At 63.3% G+C, this 12133-nt stretch overlaps 1 protein-coding gene across 2 annotated transcripts in view; it reads left to right on the forward strand.

The window, feature by feature from the left end:
* Tbcd (tubulin folding cofactor D) overlaps positions 1-12133 on the forward strand; it is a 118216-nt gene that overhangs the window by 75145 nt on the left and 30938 nt on the right. For both annotated transcript variants that reach the window (XM_077800606.1, XM_077800607.1), the window contains 3 exons: positions 497-653; positions 5641-5698; positions 9737-9766. In XM_077800606.1, coding sequence (XP_077656732.1) covers positions 497-653; positions 5641-5698; positions 9737-9766 — 245 coding nt within the window. The remainder of the gene's footprint in view (positions 1-496; positions 654-5640; positions 5699-9736; positions 9767-12133) is intronic.

Genomic DNA, 12133 nt, shown 5'->3' on the forward strand with positions numbered 1-12133 from the left:
AAAGTTTTTTGAGGTTCTTTTTTGTTGTTGTTGCGTTTCCCTAATGTTACTTTCAGAAGGTTTTTAAAAATTGACAGCTGGTTTAATTATAAAGTAAGTGTGTTAAACGTTTAAATAAACGTATTTTAATTAACGTACGTGTCTCTAACATACCCTTTTCCAAGTGCTGAAATACACGAGCCTCGTACGGAAGAGGCAGGTAGGTAAAGTTGTAGACGCGGCATGCAGTGCCCCCAGTGCCCTGGATCCTCCCAGGGGCACTTGTGCAGCTGCGTGTGTGACGGCGGGCCCCTGGGCCGGGCGAGACTGCCTGCCAGCCTCCCGACCTCCCGACCTCCCGACCTCATGCTCTTGGAGGCCGGGAGGGGCCGTCTCCTGAGGCCTGGGCCTTTCCAGCACGGGCTGTGGGCCTGTGCTCCCCTGCAGCCCCGTCCTGTCCAGGCCGTGCACTGTCCTCAACCCATGTAGCCGTGCTGACTGTCTGTCTCCTGCCCAGTTGTCCCCGTGATCCTGAAGGCGCTGACCTACGAGGAGAAGCGGGGCGCCTGCAGCGTGGGTGCCCATGTCAGGGACGCTGCCTGCTACGTGTGCTGGGCCTTCGCGCGAGCCTACGAGCCGCAGGAGCTGAGGCCCTTCGTGACCTCCATCGCAAGGTAAAGCCCGCTGCGTGGGTGTGGTGGGCCCCGGGATGCCGCACGGACGGTGCTGCACGGACGGTGCCCGTCGGTGAGCAGGGCGGTGGTTTTAGAAGACCAGAAAGCCGGAGCTGCTCCAAGTACTGGAGTTCAGCTCAGCAGGCCCAGGTGGCTGCCGGGCCTGGGTGTGCTGCAGAGGTGTGTGGTGGCACCGGGCAGGGAGGCCCAGCAGCCTGGGGGTGTAGTGCCTGGAGCCCACACCCCCAGGTGCCTGGAGCTGCAGGAGGGCGGGAGCACTCCAGAGTCTGGCCCTCACTTCCTGGGCTGATATGTGCACTGACAGGGAGGGGCTGGTGTGGTGGCCAGCAGGGCCAGCACCCCTACAGGTGTCCTGGGTGGGGGTGGGGCCAGACAGGGGAGTGGGTGTCCTGGGTAGGTGCCCAGGTAGGTATCCTGGTGGGAGAGTGGGCATCCCAGGTGGTGATGGGTATCCCAGGTGTGGGTGTGGGTGTGGGTGTCTGGACGGTGATAGGTGTCCCAGGGGAGGGGTATCCGTGGTGCTGGTGCATGTCGCGGGTCGGAGTGAGTATCTAGACGGTGGTGGGTGTCCTGGGTGGGGATGTGGGTGTGCCAGGTGGTGGTGGTGTCCCTGGTAGGGGTGTGGGTATTTCTGGTGGTGGCACGTGTCCTGGGGTTGGGGGTGGTCTCTGGATGGTGGTAGGGGTCCTGGGTATGGGTGTGGGGAGATGGCTGGGTAGAGTCTCCCAGCCTCTGTGTGCTGTGGTCTGAGCTCAGGGTCACTGGGTTCTGAGGCCTCCGGCCCGGCTGTATTCTCAGGCCCCAGATGCCTCCGTGCTCTGGAGCTGAGCCGGGTGAGGAGTTTCCACTCTGCAGAGGGAATGGGCAGCTTTGACTCCAGGGCTGCCCTCTGTTACCCAGAAGGGGCAGGTTTGACCTCTGAGATCTGGGTTCTGTGGTGACTGTAGTGCCTGGTCTGCACAGAGTGTGGCGGATTGTCCTGGGGGACGAGTGGGGCTCTCGGGCAGGTGTGGCCTAGAGTGTGGCTGCTACTGGGGCCTGGAAGTGGCTTCCAGGCTGATTTCTCGGCTGGGCCAACACTAGACAGCCCAGGCGCAAGGCTGGGGAAGACCTGGATCTCCAGACGGGAGTGGCTGGTGTGCAGCGTGTCCAGCCTGGTCTGTAGAAGCTCCCCTGGGTCCTCCTGTTCTCTGTAGTGGAGGCTGGTTTGCCGACTTCCAGGCCAAGCTGAAGGAGTGCTGATGAGCTGGTGCCTGCCTCTCACAGAGGGAGCCGCAGTCCTGGCCCCCGCCCCATGGCCTCAGTGCCAATGCTGGCTGCCCCTGGAGGTCCTGCTGGGAAGGGCCCTGACCCCCTTGCCTGCACCTGCCCTGGCCGGGTCAGTGGCGCTCTGGGGAGCTGCGCCCTGCAGGTTTCAGGCTGGTTCAGCAGGTTTGAGGGAGCTGCCTTGCCCGCCCTGGCCTATCTAGACTCAGGCATCCGGCGGGGGAGGCTGTGAGTCAGGGTGTGCCAGGTGAGCTGCAGCCTGCCACCAGCCGCCCTGCCCAGGAGCCTGTGCCTGCCCGAGTATCGGTCGGGGTGCGCCCCTCCAGGCCTCCTCGCTCCTCACGAGTGACCACGTTTTAATTACCAGCTTTTAACCCCATTAATTCTGGCACACGATAGAATCTCCATATCTCTACTTTCACACCCTTTGGTGGATCCTGCAGAAATTGACAGTGGGATGAGCACCCGGTCCTCTGAGGGAACAGATGTCCTGTTGGGGCCAGGCCTGAGTACGAGGGGCCCTGCCCATGCGTGTCCTCCAGGGAGTTGGCAGAGCCGTGACTCATTTTCCCCGACTGCTGCACAGACTTGGGTCGGCCGCTCTGGCCTTCCTGTGTGAGCGCACGTGGCCTGTTTTGGGAAGGTGGGCGGGTTCGTGTTTTCAGGCCGCGTCGACTGCCTGGGGATCCTTTCCTCACCTGAGCAGGGTCAGCTAGAGACGACGGGTGCTGTGTGGGATGAAGGGGGCTTCCTCTTGGCCAGGCCAAGCGGAGCCCGAGAGGCACAGTGGGGATCCCGAGGATCGCTGTGCACTGTCTAGAAATCCCTCCTGACCAGTGACCAGAGGCAGCTTGCAGAAGGAAAGAAAGCGGATGCCACACTTGCCAGGCTGCTCTGGTTGTCACCGCCCAGCGATTTCCTCACCTGAAACTCTTTTGCAAGCCTCCTGTTGACGTTAGCTCCCGCCCAGGCGCAGGACTGCGCCCGTGCCAGGGGCAGCTCCTGACTCTTGCCTCCACCACGGCAAACCGGCTGGGCAGCGTGGGCTGCGAGGGGCTGGTGATTGGCTCAGCAGGATCTCTTCCTTGAGGGCAAGATTGTCCTGGAAAATCAGGAAATGGCAAGCGTCGCTCAAAGCTACGTCTTGTTCTCGCTCATCCTGCCAGTGGCCTGACTCCCAGAGGGCAGAGCACTGCCATCCGGGCAAAGGCTGGCAGCGCTGACCAGAGGCCAGCCCATGTGCGGCTGCACCCCTCTCTGGCTGGGTGTGGCCGGCAGGCCGCACCTGTGGCTGTATCACCAGGGAGCGCGTGGGTCCTGTCGTGGCCTGGGGGAAGGCAGACCAGTGAGGAAGAAGTAGCTCCAGCCTGAAGAAGTGTGAGCAGGGCCTGGATTGTCAGTCTGGTGGTGGAGACTCTTTATTCCCGAGTGCTGGACTCCCGTTGCCCAGTGGAACGGCGTGTCTCCCTTTCCTGTGGGCATCCTCGCTGGCCTTGCTGAAGCGAGGGGCTGCGGCAGGAGCGGTCCTCCTGCCTGACACAGACTGCCCTGCCATGGCAGGCCGGGGAGGGCCTCGAGCCCAGCACAAGTGGGCTGCAGAGGACAGTGGGCAAGTCTCCCAGGTGCAGGCTGCCCTGGGGGCACATTAGGCACCGAGGAGGAGCTGAGGCCGCCCCCTGGGATGACCGGTGCCCGTTGGCCTGGAAAAGGACTGGGCAGGCCTGCTGGGGTGACGGGCGGTTGGAGGCTCCTGTCCTCACTGGTCCCTAGGTTCCATGGTTCACAGAGTCGCTCCGTACAGTGGTCGGACAGGGAGGCCCAAGAATGCCGTGAGGAGTGTGACCCTAAGGGTGAGGCCGGAGCCTGTTTCTTGGTGGCAGTGGCTAGTGAAGAACAGAAGTTCTTGGTCAATTTTTTTTTTCCTAGAAAACATGATTTTATGGATTTTAAAATGCAGAGCTCCTGTTGGGATGTAAGGTGGTAAATTTCCCTGCTCCCGAGAACGTGCTTGGAGGGAAATCCCAAGCACGGGGTGTTCACGGCAGCTGATGTGTGGCCTTGAGGCTTTAGAGGGTCACGCTGGTGCAGCCCTCCGTTTAGCTAGAGCTCCATGTAGTGAGTGGCCGCTCCCAAGGCCAGAAGCCGCCTCCCGACGTCCAGCTGCTGATCACTGTGGATAGTTCTCATCCTGAGTCACAGCTGCTCTCCAGGCCCCGATTCCCGGGTCCTGGGGACCTAGGAGTGCCCAGGGCACAGGCCCCTTCCCCGAGGCCCCCTCTGAGCAGCCCCCTGAGCAGCAGCGGCCACGTGGGTGATTTGCACGTGCGCCTCTGGCTCCTCTGCCCCTTAGCCCTGAGACTGCCATCTTTCCTCGCCTCGAGTCACTTTCATCAGTGCGGGACATGTGCCGTGAAACTCCTGTTAGAGGTCCTGCCGAGTGGCTTTCAGTGTGCAGAGCTGTGCCACCATCGGCCACGGCCCAGTTCCAGAACATTCCACCACCCCAAGCAGACCCCTGCTTCCTGGCCGTGCTGCCCTCCCCTGCTGCCTGCTTTCTGTCCCCATGACACGTGTGTGGGGTGGCCGGGGCGGGCTGCAGGCACCTCGGGCCGAGGGCCTCAAGCACCTGCCACCGTGGGTCTGCGGTGTCTGCTGGAAGGGGGTGGTCCTTCCTTCACAAATGGTACCGATGGGGGTCCCCGGGACACTCCTGCCTGCTCTCCTGCCCTGGGCAGGCTCGTCGGCTCCATCCCTGCGACCCTGCTGTGCTGCTGGGCTCAGGCCAGGGCCATGAGATGCCAGGCGGAGCCCACCCTGGGCCCTGGCTCTCCACTGCTTCGTCGGGTGGCACAGAGCATCCTGATGGCAGTGGGAGGAGGTGGCAGGTCCTTCCAGGGCCACTCCCACCATTGCCCCACCTCCCAAAGACCCACCCCAGTATTGACAGTCCTTGGCCCAGGGGCGCCCCTCAGGTCCTGGCGCAGCGCTGGGGTCCTCGGGGGTCCTACCCTGGCAGCCTCTTCTTTGATGCTCACGGGGTACAGGCCTTCTGTGGGAGAGCTGTCTCGCCTCCTTTATTGCCCATACCTTGCACCATGGGGCCCTTCTGTTGTCCCGTCACAGTTCCTCCTGGCTCGGGTCTGTCCTCTTTGCAGGAGACCGTCTCCCTCCCGATTCTTTTCTGTTCTAGCCCCAGGGGGTGCTCTGGGTGGCCCTGTGTCCCGAGTCCCTGCCTGGTTGCTCGTTTCTGGCCTGTGGCTCCTCCTAGCAAGGTGCTGCTGAGGTCAGAACAGCTGGTTCTCGCTGCTGCCAGGCCCACTTTGCTGCCCATTTCAGGCCCTGACCTGACCATGGGTGCTGACAGTCCCTGCCCCAGACACCTGAGGGAGGCGTCCCAGATGTGGAAGCCAGAGGGTAGCCGCACAGCTGCCACCAGGCCTGGGAGGGGGCCCACGCACAACCAGGCAACACGGAGAATGGGGCTGGGTCATGTTCACTTGGCCCCTGAGACCACGGATGGGTTGTGAGGGGACAAGGGACCAGTAGAGGAAGGCCAGGTGGCCGGGTGCCAGACCTGCGGCACTGCCCTCGCGGAGGTTCCGTGTGAAGACCCAGTGGGGGGGCCGTGCAGTGGGCGGGCCGCGCAGTGGGGGGGCCGTGCAGCTCCTGATCTCTCTCATCAGTCTCCTCTTCTCCTCAGCGCACTGGTCATCTCCACTGTGTTTGATCGAGATGTGAACTGCAGGAGAGCGGCCTCGGTGAGTCCCTGCTTTTCCTCTCCTGGCAGCCAGCAGGCTGCACAGGGCCTCCTGTCTGACACCCCGGCCCCCAGCTGCTCCTGCCGGGAGGGAGGTGGGGCTGCAGGGAGCAGGGTACCTCTTCACTGGCTTCCTGGGCGGCCCTGAGCCCACCGGGTGGGTGTCACTAGGCCAATGCTGACTGGGCTGGGACGGCCAGGTCCTGTGAACTTGGCCTGCGGGGACCGCAGGGCCCTCACTGGGGGCCTCCTGGCCCAGGAGGAGCCGTCCCTGAGCCTCTGGCGGCTGCTCGAGGGGCCTCGCAGCCCACAGGGGAGCTTGGTCCCCCCTCCCGACTCATGCTGCCCCCCTGCCCCACTCCTCTGCACGTGGGCTGGGTCGCAGCGAGCCCCAGGCTCTCCAGAGGCTCCCGGGGCTGCCAAGGGGGGACGTCCTCTGGACCCCTGTGTAGAGAGCCTGCTGAGCTGGGTCAGTGCCCTGTGGGTGCCGTCAGTGGTGAGGTCGTCTGGTGGCAGGTGGGGAAGCTGGGACTGGGAGGACTGCGCTGGGTGCCTCACAGGCTGGGGAGAGTGCAGTCACCTCCCACACTGACCGGTCCAGGCGCCCACCGAGAGGCTGTGCCTCGCAGAGGTGCAGGCTGTGAGGCTGCTGTGGGCGAGGGACCCGGAGCCGGAGCTCTCCACGTGTGCACCTGGCTTCAGCCTGGTCGAGGCATGAGAGACAGTTGTGCTCCCTGCCACGGCTGCCAGCATGGGTTGCTCCATGGGGGTGGGCACTTAGCTCTGGGGGCCTGTGGGGAAGGGGCCGCCTCTCTCAGGTCTGGGGGTGGAGGAGTGCACGATGCAGCTGACCTCCCAGAGACCGAGAACCAGATTGTGTGCAAGGCCTGCCGGGCGGCCCCTGTAACATGCTCCCCTGGGGTTTTCAGCAGATCAGTGGAAGGGTGCTTGTGCCCCACAAGGGTCACGGAGGACGAGATGTGAAGCAGGGCGTGAAGGGCTACTTCCTGCCAGGCTGGGTTGCAAAGAGACCTGGAACAAGGGCAGTTCTTCCAGCCGAGAAGGACTGCAGGGTCCCCGCACCACAGGAGACAGTGTCATGTTGCACACAAGGCCGCCCAGCCCAGGGGGGGGGGAGGGGGAGGGGAGAGGGGGAAGGAGAGCGGGGAGGGGGCAGCTGGGGAAGTCGGAGAAGCCCAGGAAGATGGGGAAAGCAGAGTTAGAGAGATGGAAGGTCAGGAAGGTGGGGGGTGGGGAGCCAGGAAGATGGGCACAGGGCAGTGGTGGAGCACTCCTTAGCTTTGGAACTGACACTGTCACCAAAATCCACAGCAGAGTTGCTTCAGCAGCTTGTAGGGCAGCACTGTGATCAGTCTCTTCCCGCTCTGCCATGCATGGGCAGTGGCCTCTTCTCAGGATGGGGGCTGTGGCCATGAAAGGAGAGTGGATGGCAGTGGCACCCCCAGCTGGGCCACCCGTGGCTCCCCAGCGCTCAGCACCACACGTGGTGTGCCCAGGGCCCTGTTGTGGGTGCCGGGCTGCTGCCTGATGGGTGGTGGCTGTGGCTGTGGTGCGCTCTGGTGGCTCACTCCCAGGGAGGAGGTAGTGCACACATGTGAATGCATGTGGAGGGACAGACAAGCACCTGTGCACACACGCTGGCCGTGGGACAGGCCGGCCCAAGCCTGGGCGCCCTGCTGGCCTGCACTGGTCTGTGGCCCCAGTCTCTACCCTTCTCCACCAGAGGCCACTGAACACCAGGAAGCTCCTCTGCCTCCCTAACCCCTGGGCTCCTGTGGCCAGCCTCTGGCGCTGAGAACTGCCGAGCACTGCCAGGCCCTGCTGCCCTGAGGGCCCCAGGTCCACTCTGCTGGGAGGCTCCCTGAAGGAGGTGCACACTGGGGTGGTTTTTCAGGCTTCGACCAGCACATGCACTAGGCCAGGCCATGGTGGCCTCCAGGCGGGTTCCCAGCCTGCTTAGGTGCCGGGTTTAGAGGGTGAGAAGGCTGGTGGAGCTGGCTCCTGAATGAGGCCGGGGCCCGAGGCCCTGATGGCTGGCCAGCCATGCCCTGGTAGCCTTGACCTTCAGGCCCTGGCTACCCTGGCTGGGCGACCACGCCCACACCACTGTGTTCCTCCGAGGTCTGTTGGTCCAGGACTGTCGCTTCTCTCCTGAGCAGGGAGGGGAGCAGTGGGTGGCCCTGGTCCTGCTGTGCACCTCAGGGCCCCTGTCCTCTCCTGAGCAGGGAGGGGAGCAGCGGGTGGCCCCTGGCCCTTCTCTGTGTCTCCAGGCTCTAGTGAAGAGGCACCACCAGCCGCCGCCAGGAGTCAGAGCTCCCGCACAGAGCCCTGTGAACAGCCAGGGCTGGGCTTTTACAGGAGAGTGCGGTTCTTGTTTCTCGCCAAGTGCCGAGCGAGCGTGCAGCTGGGGGTCACCCCTGCAGGATGTGTCTGTTCTGCGTGTGTCGTCCTGCCTGCCTGTCCTCTCTGAGCGTGGACACCAGAGGCGAGCCTCTTGGCAGGTCTTGTGGGTCACGGGGCGCCTTTGGTCAGTGGTGCCTGCCCGGGTCCGTTGCCAGTTCTGACTGGACTGTGTTCTCCTGAGTTTCACGTTCTCGGTGTCGCCTGGGCTATCCAGGTCTCTGGATGGCGGTTACGGCTGTGACTGTGCTCCGTCTTCTCATCCTCATCTTGGTGTTTTCTGGGGCCCGCCACCCCATACTGCTCATGACTGTTTCCTCTGCTTCTGCTTCTGGCCGGGGTTCTGAGCCGTCTGTCCTGTCGCGTGCCACCAGCCATGTATGCCGCCTCTCACTGCACACTGTCCTGATGGCTGTGGTCAGCTCACCTAGGGGGCTGAGACCCCAGGCTCTTCTCCAAGACTGACTTACTACCTGGGGCCTGTGCTTTTCCACGGAACCTCCTTTGAATGATGTCACCAGGATGCTGAACGTTTGAAACCTCACATTGTGGAAGTGGAGCTGTGTCTGTTCGCCTGCCTCTTGGTGGTTTTTGTCCTTTTCTTTGATGCACTCAGTGGAACCCTTGCAGATCGGGCACAAGAGTGCTTGTGGCCTCCAGTTGGGAGGGTGTTTGAACACTGTCCCAGGCTCCCGGTGTCACTGCCCAGGACTGCTCTGAGCTGCCCACGTGTCCCATCCCTCGCCCCGGGGGTGCCCTGCGGTGGTGCTCTGGGGGCGCCCGCCCAGGCAGGGCGTTTCTTCCGGCCCTCCTGCGTGGCCCTCTGGCTGCACCTGTTGCTGAAGGCCGTGGGGCAGGCTGCTCCAGCTCCCGGTCTGCTCCAGCTCTGCCGGTCTCCAGCTGATGAGAGAGGATGCTGCCCCAGATGCTTTGGCAAGAGTCTCAGGCCCCACTGGTGACAAAGAAGAGCTGAGGTGTCCTTGTCACTGGGCCGTGCCTGGGAGGGCGCGATGAAAGGAACCTCCCAGGGACCCACCTGGAGGCATTGGACTTCGAGTTCACCTGGGACCTCCTCAGACCCACTGTGTGGCCTGCGGGATCCAGGTGCCCAGCCAGGGTGACCCCAGGTGGTGTTGGCAGGTGCCCTCCAGGAGGCAGCCCCAAACACCGGTGACTGATGGGCTGTGGCCTTGAGAGTCCCCACAGCTCAGTGGCAGAGGGCTTGCCTTGCACTGGGTTCGATCCTCGGAAACACATAAAATAAATAAATAAATAAATCACGGTATGCTATCCGTCTACAGCTAAAAAAACAGAAAAATTTTAGAAAAGAAGGTGTTTTGGGCCTGCTGGCTCCTTCTGTGCTGACCTCTGGGTCTTGAACCTGGGCTCCGACCCGAAGCCGTTTGCTGGGATGGCCGCTCGTCGTAGGACACGACTGACTTTATGCACTGGATCCCTGAGTTGTGGTTTTGAAGCACTCCAGGACAGAAATGGTGACAGGCCACCTGGGGGCTGTCGCCCAGGGTGGGACTCGGCTCAGCAGTCGCGGGGCTGGTCCAGCGGATGTGGCTGTGCGCGGCTGGGCCTCTCACCGCTTTTTCTTCTCTCTGCCCCACAGGCTGCCTTCCAGGAGAACGTGGGTCGACAGGTAAGACTGCTTCATGTCTTCGTTCTCGGAGGTGGGGACCTTGGATGCCCTGCACTTGTGTTGTTGGATGTGGAAGAAGGGCCTGTTCCAGACCTCTCCCGGGGCAGCTGCAGGGTGGTGGTGGTGACTTGGAGCACACGGCGTCAGCTGGCCTCACTGCCTGGGGTCCTGCACCCACTGCCCCTTGGTGCTTATGGTGTTGCATCTGCCCTGGGGACACAGGCACTGTGCCCTCTGTCCTCTGATCCTGACCCTGCACAGGTCAGCCTCACCAGGAGAGTGGGAGAGATGCTGAGGCTCTGGGGCCTGTGGTCAGGCGTGTCAGGAGAATGGGACGGAGGCCAGAGCCGGGCCGGGGCCTGGGCCGAGTGGCAGCCGCAGGGACGAACCTGAATGGGAACAGGGTCCCTGCGAGAAATCACCTGAGGAAAGCTGGGTGGACAGGTGCGTCTGGCTCTGGTGTTGGCGATGCTGCAGGTGGGGGACAGGGCAGGGTGCCGGAGCCAGGCCCTGCACGGGCATGGGCACGCTGTGTGGGGAGCGGGGAGTGGTCTCGGTTGAGATGCCCGAGTTCTGGGTGAGGAGGTCGGCAGATGACCTTGAGGAGACCGAAAGGTGAGGGTGTCCCTTGGCAGGCACCTGCATCTCAGGAAGAAGCAGGAGGCCAGGGCGGCCCAGAGGTGGGCACTGGCACCAGCCTGTGGTGATATGCGGTCCTGGATGGCGGAGCCTGGGTTAAGCTGGCATTGCTGAGAGAGGTGGCCTGCCGAGATCTCCGTCCCTCCCTGGTCAGTCAGTAGCACTGCCTTAGCTGGCAGCAGCGAGCAGTGGCTCTTCCTTCTGACCTCCTCTGGGCCTCCTGCCATGGTCAGCCCTTGAAGGCATGGCTGGTCTGCCTCTTGGCCCTCTTGTGACCCCCAGTGGTGCTGATGTCTCTCCCTAGAGGTGGCGCCCTAGCCCAGTGGGGCCCAGACCTGAGTGACCACAGGGCCACTGAGTTTATGGTGCTATGGGCTGGGGCCAAATCATAGGGTCCCCTGCCAGAGCCCCACATGGGAGCTCCCCCCTGGAGCTGCGCCTTGCAGCTGGTCACTCTGCCCTCATCTGTGCTGTCTGGCCTTCTCTGGTTCTGCAGGCTGAGGCAGAAGGGAGGGGCCTATGCCCAGCACCTGCTCCAGTGCCCTGGCTGCGAGCTGACCCCTGGATGCAGAGGATCGAGGGTTCTACACGGGTGTCCTGAGCCAGGCAGGGAGGTGCTTGTCGCCCTGGGGTGGCGTTGCCTGCCGTACTCTGCAGGCCTTGGGCTGGGAGTGGGGCTGCAGCTGGACGGCAGGGTCAGAGGTGTGATGGGCAGCATGGGGTGGACGAGAAGGTTTAGGATGCTCCTGGAGCTGTGGGGAAACTCCTGGGCCAGGCGGGCAGCGAGTCCAGACCGGGCGCTGACAGTCCCGGGAGATGGCAAAGCCATGCATCTCGGAGGCTGCGTCCCTCATGTTGAGGGGACATTTGGGTGTGGCTGAGACCTTGCTGAGTGGCAGGCGGCTACCGTGGGGACACTAGAGCTGGAGCAGCCGGCTTAGTCCCTGGCGTGGAGTGAGGTTGTGGGAATGGGAGGGTGCCGAGTGGATGAGAAGCAGGCTCCTCGGCTTTGGGACTTCTCCCTGGGGTGGACCCCTGAGGGAGGAGACCTTTGCCCCTCTACCCTGGGGTCCCCTCTGCCCTGGGGTCCTGGGCAGGTTGTGCTGAGCAGGCTCTGCGCCGTGGTACATGCTCCTAGTCAGGGCCCCGTGCTATGGCTCACCACACGCAGCCCCTGCTGCCCCGCGCAGGCGAGGAAGCCCGGAGAGGGGACCTGTCTGGTAGGACAGGGACTCTGCCCCCTAGCCTGCCCTGTCCCCATCACATGATGTGCCCTTGGTAGGACCTGGCCCTGGACCCTTGTGGACACTGCCCTGGGAGCTGCCAGTTGCCCTGCTGTCTTCTGTAGAGTGAGCTGCAGGCCTCCCCTGGTCAGTGGCCCTCTCTCCCTGTCACTGGTGTGGGCCTGTGGAGCATGTGCTGTGGCCAGACCAGCGGCCTGGGCCAGGAGGCCCTGGTGATGGCACCAGCCCCAGCTGCTGGCCCAGCCTCGGAGGAGTTGGCCGAGCTCAGGTCGCCGTCTGCCTGCTCCCTGCAGGGAGGCTGGCTGAGCTGTTGTTCAGGCCTGTTGGCCCTGTTCTCAGACGTGGGTTTTGAGGACCAGGTGCTGGGCAGCAGTGGTGGTGTGGAAGGTAGTGCAGGGTCTTGACGGTGGCCCTGTGGAGGAGCAGCTGTTCCTGGGGGCCAGATGCACCTCCCTGTCCCTGGGACTGCGGATGGGCCATGTCT

This window comes from Urocitellus parryii, chromosome 7 (genome assembly GCF_045843805.1).
Source record: "Urocitellus parryii isolate mUroPar1 chromosome 7, mUroPar1.hap1, whole genome shotgun sequence".
Classification (NCBI taxonomy): domain Eukaryota; kingdom Metazoa; phylum Chordata; class Mammalia; order Rodentia; family Sciuridae; genus Urocitellus; species Urocitellus parryii.